This window comes from Brassica oleracea, chromosome C4 (assembly GCF_000695525.1).
Source record: "Brassica oleracea var. oleracea cultivar TO1000 chromosome C4, BOL, whole genome shotgun sequence".
NCBI classification, from domain to species: Eukaryota; Viridiplantae; Streptophyta; class Magnoliopsida; order Brassicales; family Brassicaceae; genus Brassica; species Brassica oleracea.
Window position 1 is genome coordinate 2,566,460 of NC_027751.1, and position 9,394 is coordinate 2,575,853.

A 9,394-nucleotide genomic window follows, 5' to 3' on the forward strand; every position below is an offset into this window, starting at 1 on the left:
CTTCACCTATGAATGACCTGGATCTTTCTTACTGTCATATCATGCAGTAAACATTGTTAAAGTGTGCTACATCCCAAAGATCGTTTTGGTTTGTTTTAAATCCTTCCAACAAACAATGAAATCGCACACGTGACTCCACTCCCTTGCCCATTGAGAAAGGACTTCTGACCTTCTGAATGCACTAGAGTTTCTCATTTATTGAGTTGAGAGTTGATTCCCGGCTTGGGGATTAATTACTTTTTTTGGTGAAAAATTAATTATTTCTTGTTAAACGAAAATAACTTCTTTTTTTTAATCAGTTGATCAATTTTGTTGACGAACTTTTAAGCAATCATTTAAAACTATAATGGTTCTGCAAATGCTTATTTTCATGCTTTCATAGAGAAAATTTTGAAAATTATTCTAATTTTTTCCATTATACATGAAATTTTTATCTGTACTACTTTTATTTAGTATAATAAAATATATTATTAAGATAATCTTAGAAATGATTTTGGAATGTATTATATAAAAATTAATTTCTACATAAACTATATATAAGATTATTATATGTCTAGTAATGTACAGATTAATTGAACAGTATTATTGTTACGTTAAATGTATCATCATTTGCATGCATGCAATACATATAATCGTAGCGACTTTCAGTCAAAACCAGGCCCGGCTCGCAATACATATAATCATACATACAATACTTGGGGGCCCTGTACAAATTATAACTTCATAAGAACAGTTCGAACAGATTTTACAGAGAGGGTCCTAAATTTTAGATAAATGACTTAATTCTAACAAAATAATTGGTAAAAGAAAAATTTGGACCTCGTGCAATTGCACTGCGCATGCTGGCACATGCCAACAAAAATTTTACACTTTTCTTACTTTTTTGTTTCTAATTCGGCTCTTGTTAGTCAGAATCCTTTCTGAAGATTGAGACTAGAAAGCATTAACCGAGTTATATTGGCCAAATGAAAATAATTAAGCTCACTAGCGGATGTAGGATTGAATTTAACTGGGGGCACAGTAAACTTTTTCACTATGTTTTACCTTATAGGATAAAAAGCAGTTATATAGATTTCATACTACTCATCAAAGAAAAATAAAAAGTAGATGCCTCCGCCCCTGCTCACTAGAAAAAGACAGGTAAGAGTAAGCACATCGAGCTTAGAATGTCATCTCACAAGTGAAAGTCATTGCATCCATAAAATGAAACAGGTATTCTTAGAAAAACAGAAAGAAAATAAGTTACGATAATTATGAAAATATCACATAGATTTTTGTTTCGAGCTAATATATGTAAACAAGTATAAACAAAACCTGAAGCATCGTATTTGTTTACGAGTTCACAAGCAAGGGGGCAAAGGAATCCACTAACATCAATTTTAATTCCTAAAACGCGTAGAGACTAAACAAGGCACTGCTAGAGAATGAAGGCAGATATAACCAACTATAATTAGAGAAAAGAAAAAAAAAAACTGTAATTAGAGTGGTAAACGCAATATCTGGGATCCCAAACCTGCTCCATTTAAAAATATTGGAGCCTTGCTCCGGAAACAATCTGCATTTAGATGTTTTGACTAACTCTTGACCAGGGGCGGACCCAAGAGCATTTCTTATTCCTTATACACTATATTCAATGGTCTAATTAGGAGCATTCCTTATGTTTTATACTAATTACTATAGAAAATATAAAAAAAGAGATGGGGCACGTGACCCCATACCCTTGGCTTTTCGTCCGCCTCTGACTCTGGCAGCAGTGGGACCAAATCCTCTTGTGTGTGAAGATTCAAGGCTAGTATTTGGTAATCCTGATGAACTGTTAACCAGCAGATTGACCCATTCACACACACTGACTTCCTATCCACCTCGACCGGGTAAGGAGGTGGACTTAGTGTTCGCCATTCACCAGTTGCGACGTCAAGAAGCTCACATTCGTCGTCCTCTTCTTCTTCCACGTGATAAAAACACATCATCACCACTTTATACAACCCCATAACTTTGTCTCTATCAAATCCCATTGTCCCAGGCATGGCCATCCGGTTTGGTCGTTTAGGAAAAGTCTTGCCCAGTTAAAAAATATTTGTTTCGAAGTATGTTTGTTCGGTTTGGTTTTGAGAAGGATTTAATCCGATAATTCAGATCAATTCCCAGAATAAATTATTTTAAGTTTTTTTTTGTATCTTTGAAAAAACTAGGGTCTTTGTCCGGGCTACGCCCGGGTAAATTTCTTCTTATAATTTTTAATTAATTTTAGCTTGTTTATTTTCTTATAAAAGCATGTATATGTATTATTTCAAAATTGACTACCAAAAACATAAGTAATAATACAGAAATTAATTTATTATGTTCTCCAACGAATTTGAAATGAATAAACTCAGGGGTTGATTGGTAATGGTGGTAAATGTTTTAGACATCCACTTTTTTCTAAAATTTTTATTTTTAAAACAATCATATTTTATCTTTTAAAATTAAAGATATAGTATAAAGTTTTTTTGAAAAAAAATAATATATTAGTTTTCAAAATCAAATTTTCTAAAGATTTCATTTAGTGCTTTGAAAATAGATATATAGCAAAACAATTAAACATAGAGCTCCTTCAACGTGCTAGAGGCCTTTGATAATCCTTCCAACGAAGTGATTTCATTGAAAGATACGTCAAAGACCAAAAGCCTTGAGAATATGCTTATATCTGGTACTTCCGCTAGCTTGTTATCTCTGAGAATCAGCTCCTACATATACAAATGACTATCAATCGTAAGGCCTCGAGAGATCATATTTGTGAAATTCGCAGAATCAGAGAGTGGATGATAATAATCACCTCGAGATCGGACAAGGCGTCCCAGCGAGAGAGAGGCTCGACGGCGGAGTCTTCGATTAGGTTTTGGCGAAGAGAAAGCTTCTTGAGCATAGAGAGGTGAGCGATCCTCGAGTCCAGTTCCGATAAACGGTTCACCGTGAGATCCAGGTCAGTTAGCGTCGGAGGTAACTCGATTGAATCGAGATGTAGTGGAGTATTGATTGTGGAGTTCTGGATCGAGAGAACTGAAACGATGGTGAAGAAACGGTGAAGACGAAGAGCGAGAAGCGTAGAGCCTCATGTTATCCGTCTTGGGTTGAATTTTTTTTTTTAATTGAACCGGGTAGCAAAGCCCAATGCTAACCGACGAAGCCCATCGAAACACAGCAGAGCCCATACGAAAGCAAGAGCCTCGTGTCTTTTGCCAGCGTGTATTATTGGAATGTCTTGATTGGTTAAATATATTAGCCTACGTGTACATGCTAGAAACACTCCATATTCACCTTTTAGTATAGTTTAGATTCTTAGACACATAGAGCTCCTTCAACGTGCTAGAGGCCTTTGATAATCCTTCCAACGAAGTGATTTCATTGAAAGATACGTCAAAGACCAAAAGCCTTGAGAATATGCTTATATCTGGTACTTCCGCTAGCTTGTTATCTCTGAGAATCAGCTCCTACATATACAAATGACTATCAATCGTAAGGCCTCGAGAGATCATATTTGTGAAATTCGCAGAATCAGAGAGTGGATGATAATAATCACCTCGAGATCGGACAAGGCGTCCCAGCGAGAGAGAGGCTCGACGGCGGAGTCTTCGATTAGGTTTTGGCGAAGAGAAAGCTTCTTGAGCATAGAGAGGTGAGCGATCCTCGAGTCCAGTTCCGATAAACGGTTCACCGTGAGATCCAGGTCAGTTAGCGTCGGAGGTAACTCGATTGAATCGAGATGTAGTGGAGTATTGATTGTGGAGTTCTGGATCGAGAGAACTGAAACGATGGTGAAGAAACGGTGAAGACGAAGAGCGAGAAGCGTAGAGCCTCATGTTATCCGTCTTGGGTTGAATTTTTTTTTTTAATTGAACCGGGTAGCAAAGCCCAATGCTAACCGACGAAGCCCATCGAAACACAGCAGAGCCCATACGAAAGCAAGAGCCTCGTGTCTTTTGCCAGCGTGTATTATTGGAATGTCTTGATTGGTTAAATATATTAGCCTACGTGTACATGCTAGAAACACTCCATATTCACCTTTTAGTATAGTTTAGATTCTTAGACACATAGAGCTCCTTCAACGTGCTAGAGGCCTTTGATAATCCTTCCAACGAAGTGATTTCATTGAAAGATACGTCAAAGACCAAAAGCCTTGAGAATATGCTTATATCTGGTACTTCCGCTAGCTTGTTATCTCTGAGAATCAGCTCCTACATATACAAATGACTATCAATCGTAAGGCCTCGAGAGATCATATTTGTGAAATTCGCAGAATCAGAGAGTGGATGATAATAATCACCTCGAGATCGGACAAGGCGTCCCAGCGAGAGAGAGGCTCGACGGCGGAGTCTTCGATTAGGTTTTGGCGAAGAGAAAGCTTCTTGAGCATAGAGAGGTGAGCGATCCTCGAGTCCAGTTCCGATAAACGGTTCACCGTGAGATCCAGGTCAGTTAGCGTCGGAGGTAACTCGATTGAATCGAGATGTAGTGGAGTATTGATTGTGGAGTTCTGGATCGAGAGAACTGAAACGATGGTGAAGAAACGGTGAAGATGAAGAGCGAAAAGCGTAGAGCCTCGTGTTATCCGTCTTGGGTTGAATTTTTTTTTTTAATTGAACCGGGTAGCAAAGCCCAATGCTAACCGACGAAGCCTATCGAAACACAGCAGAGCCCATACGAAAGCAAGAGCTTCGTGTCTTTTGCCAGCGTGTATTATTGGAATGTCTTGATTGGTTAAATATATTAACCTACGTGGACATGCTAGAAACACTCCATATTCACTTTTTAGTATTGTGATATTAGAATTTTAGTCAATTCGGTTCCTTTTTACTTTTCTTGAATAATCCGTAGTGTTTTTTGGGTTAAACTTTAACCATACAAAAGTGCATTAATGCATAAAACAAAATACGCTACACTGGATCATGATGGGCTTGAAGTGGCCCAAACATAACCCAGTTTATTAGATGACGTAATCTCGGACATAAACAGAAACAGAGTTTTTGAGTTTTGTCGGCACACAAGAAAGAATGGGGGAAGAAGAAGAAGAAGAAGAAGAAGAGAGCTCGAATTCTATGTGCATACTTCCCGAGCTACTTGAAGAGATATTCATTAGACTACCATTGAAATCGATTCTCAGATTCAGAACCGTATCAAAACATTGTAGATCACTCCTCGAGTCGAGGAGGTTCTCGGAGAAACGTATGAGTCTTCAAAAGAATCGGAGAATCCTCGCTGCTTACAATTGCGACTGCGGCGACCGTCCGCGTCTCCTCACCGAGTCACGGTTCGAAGGAGACGAAGAGATCGTATATCTTCACTGCCTCGCCTCACGACCCTCGTTGAGCTGCGACGGTTTGCTCTGCTTCCCCGAACAAGACTGGATCATTGTTTTGAATCCATCCACGAGACAGCTCCGCAGATTCCCTTCCGGCTTGAACCATAAGTGCAGATTTGGATTCGGTAATAATCTCTAATTGAGTAATTCCACATTAAAAAAATAGAAACTTTTTGAGAGATAAAAATCAAAACTTTTTTTTTTCAGGATTATGGTCGAGCTTCTCGCCTGGAAACTGGGCGATTGGGTTTGGTAGAGACAAGGTTACGGGAAGCTTTAAAGTAGTGAGGCTGTGTTTTTCTTTTCGGGTAATTGGGCAAGAGGAACCTGTGTTGGAATGTGGTGTTCTCGATGTTCAAACTGGTGTATGGAGTAAACTGAGTCCACCTCCTCATGTAGTTAATCCCGGAAGCAAATCTGTCTGTGTGAATGGATCCATCTACTGGTTACACGTTGATGTTTACGTTGAAAAGCATTATAAAATACTTGCACTGGATCTTCATAAACAAGAGTTCAAGAAATTTCCAGTTCCGCCTACACGAGCTACGAAGGAATCGCGGTTAGTGAACCTTGAGGAACGTCTAGCGTTTGTCAAAACAAATGTTTTGCCTATATGGAGGGTAGAGATATGGAGCACGGATACATATCAAAAACGATGGAGCAAGACTTTTTCCATACACTTAAAACTTGATGTTGTTTCATGGCCAAAGCGGAGAAGGTGGTTCACGCCAGTGGCGGTTTCTAAGCAAGGGAATCTTGTCTTCTATGACAATCAGAACAAGCTGTTTAAGTATTATCCAAGGACAAATGAGACTCGGTGTCTCTCACTGGACACTTGTGTTATATCTCCATACGTGGAGAATTTGGTATCACTTCCTTTAAAACCGAGTCATCCGTATCCTCATGTAAGTGTGGAAACAAGGATGTCCAGATGCCGCTTGTTTTCCAGGGAGTCGAGTTCTTGGATATTCAAAGCTTTGCAACGTAATGAATTTAGGATCCTAGAAATTTTGTTCACGTCTCTAGTAGTAGCTGGTTATATATGCTCACCTCGAAAGTAGGATTCACTTGTTTGTGTCCAACGACTATTATTATTTTGATATTTATTTTGCTAGCTTGTTTCTCTTCTCTGTTTTTTTTTTTGGTAAAAGTTTCTCCTCTCTTTTGAGTAACAATTAAATCAATATAAGTGTTCAAAAAAAAGAAGAAGTGAATTTATATTCTCTCTTCCCTTCTATGCAAGCGCATACGATTCAAATTTTCTACTTGTTTACGGATATTGATTAAGAGTAGTGCCTTATATTATACCAACTATGGTAATTAGCACAAGAGAATGTTCACTTTGTTTCTGAATACAAGTTCCATTATCTTGCTCTTTTCACATTGTTTCTTCAAAGGTTGTTTCCTACAGGCTACAACTTTGGATGCTATAATATATGGTTAATGATGTATTCATTTTGTTGATGCGATGACATTCTACGCTCAATGTTTTGAACCTTACCCGACCATTTCATTAATTGTCTCGGGTTCACTTTTATTTACATGTCAAAACAGATTATACACATGAGCATACATGTCTCAGTTTCTTTCTTTCTTTCTTTTGTAGACAAACAGTAGCTCATCACAGGTATTCAGGGGATACTCTAGATGTGATCACTTGCAGCAGTTCTCCATTTTTGCAGTGTGTTACGTGTATACTCTGGTATCCTGCAACTGAGCAGCCTGTATCCAGATAAGCAGTTATCTGCCAATCATACTGTATGCAAACTTATTCAAACCTTTTTTCATTTTCCATTTACACTGAGTAGTTAGGTGGCCTGATTCATTTTTTCATATTCGTTCACTTTGGCAACAAACTCCAATCTTTGTGATCTGAACTATCACTTATTGTCTCCATTTGTACGGCGGCTTGAGTAGCTAGGTTACAGTTATGGAGTTCCTGGTACATTATCACTAATTATGTTGTTGTTTTGTGTTTGTGTGTGGAAACAGTGCCTGAGACCACCTTATGGGGTGCTGTATCTGGCGGCAAAGAAGCAGTATGTGGGATTCAACAGTGGAGCGAAACATCTGAGGAACCTATTGGATGAGGAAACTATCTTCGGAGCTTATTTGATTAAGGAGACTACTGAAAAGATGTTTGACAGATCTTCCTTAAAATAGCTATAGAAGAACTAACTCATGACCAGATATTCTGCAGCTGCATCAGTTTAATAGAATTCAGTCAAATACTCATGGCCAATAATTTTACTTCTCTTCTATTGGTTTGTTTATCAACTAATTGGAATTCATTTGTATATAGAAAAGAACATTGATACAAAAAAAATTATGTTTGGATTGCATGAGAATTATGGATTGAAATGTACTTAAGCATTGTAAATTCAAGTAAAGCATAGTTATTATTAGTCTACTGAGCTGTGTCCTCGTCTTTATCACTTGAAAGGTAAACACGAAGGCGTGGATAGACTCTCAAAGCTACTTTCCACAGGCAAAGAACAACGTCGACTAAGGTGGAGTTTGGTGTGTAATCCAACAGTTCCCGGCTTGATGAAATCAAGTTGAACCAGTCGCTCTACTTGGTATAATAGTCGAACGATAAAATCAAAAAGACTCCTAAGCGAGAGGGTCAACTGTTAAGACTTGAGAGAAGGAAGAGACTTGTTCTGACTTCTGAGCCAGAAGGTGAACCGTAAGAGCATGATTAACGCATGCACGGTTTCATAGATAAGTATTTTTTTTTCTGATTAAAAAAAAATAATTTAAACGGCGCACCAATCGCAGACCGTCAAGTGTCAGTGGGATCCGCGAATAGTGCAATAATTGAAGAAAGATCAATCCTCATTGTGTGATTTGTGTGACCGATTTTTACAAAAAAGTAAGACCTATACCACTAAAAACCCTCTAATATCCCCTCGATAATCCTGATCTAAATAAGTATTTCTTTTTATTTACTTTTGTAAAGGCCGAGTAACAATTTCTTTTATTTAGTGTTGTTAGCCGTGAGAACACCTCCAATGAAAATATTTTAGCATATGGTTCTTAGCTCAAAATTAAAGTGTATGTATACACAAATATTAATATCTAATATGAAAATCTTAAGATCACGGAAAACCCAACCCCAAAATTCTAATTTTGTCTAAAATTTGGTTTTCCATGATTTTAAGAACCTAACATAATATTTATAATGTATATTCTTTTTAAGATTTCTTTATAAGATATCCACAATAATACGAATCCTCAAAGAGTATTCGTCTTGGTTCCCTGCTATATGTTAACAATATGAACCATTCCTCTGCAATGGCTTATAATTTATATATTAATTGAAAACAGAAAATATGAACCCTCAAAAATAATAAAAGAAGTATATATATGTAAATGCATGTCTAAGAGAAATGCAGTCTGGAGATAATATGGAAATAATAACTCAAAAGCTTGATGGTCTTCTTTTCTTGAATATAAGAGCCCGCAAGTTGCGAAGAAATTAAGTTGAATACATATATTTTTTACTGAAAATACAAGAAACATCTGACGCATTAAATAAAGTTGGAGATATTAAGAAGGGGCCAAACCGAATTGATATTCGTGAACTTCTGATGTAAGAACAAAGAACAAAGAGAAAGATTAGAGACATAAGAATTTCAAACACAAATCCTTTTGATAAAAATTAATCCTTGGTACGTACAGTGTTCACGTTTCGAGTTTTGGTATATATATTTTTTATGGATCATTGGTCTGAGATTAATTTGAAACTAGGTATAGTGTTTTAATTTGAATTATGTTTTGTCTAACACATGTATATATATTTTTAATGGCTCATTGGTCTGAGATTAATTTGAAATCACGCTTCATATTTGGTGGAAATTATCTTTAGTTTAAGAAATAACTATTCTTGGTCAGCGTTAATTGCTTTTGTGATAATTTCTGTAAATATATGTAAAGTCGTGACATAACATTTTTAGACATGACTATAATGCTTTGTGATCATTTGGTTACATTTACTGAATAAGCTATATAAAATCATGTCATGTCACGTCAAAGCAAGTATGTCCCAACTTC

General features: G+C 37.0%; 1 protein-coding gene across 3 annotated transcripts; it reads left to right on the forward strand.

The window, feature by feature from the left end:
- The first annotated feature begins 4,997 nt into the window (after positions 1–4,997).
- On the forward strand, positions 4,998–7,679 carry LOC106337301 (F-box/LRR-repeat protein At2g43260-like). Of its 3 annotated transcripts, XM_013776393.1 has the most exons (4): positions 4,998–5,463; positions 5,546–6,243; positions 6,945–7,096; positions 7,331–7,679. In XM_013776393.1, the coding sequence occupies exons 1-3, from the start codon at positions 5,031–5,033 to the stop codon at positions 7,053–7,055; spliced, it is 1,242 nt and encodes a 413-aa protein (XP_013631847.1). In that variant the 5' UTR covers positions 4,998–5,030; the 3' UTR covers positions 7,056–7,096; positions 7,331–7,679. The 3 variants fall into 3 exon arrangements, with proteins under 3 accessions (XP_013631847.1, XP_013631848.1, XP_013631846.1); XM_013776394.1 differs by lacking the exon at positions 7,331–7,679 and having other exon boundaries at positions 5,546–6,322; XM_013776392.1 differs by lacking the exons at positions 6,945–7,096; positions 7,331–7,679 and having other exon boundaries at positions 5,546–6,933.
- Positions 7,680–9,394: the final 1,715 nt, after the last annotated feature.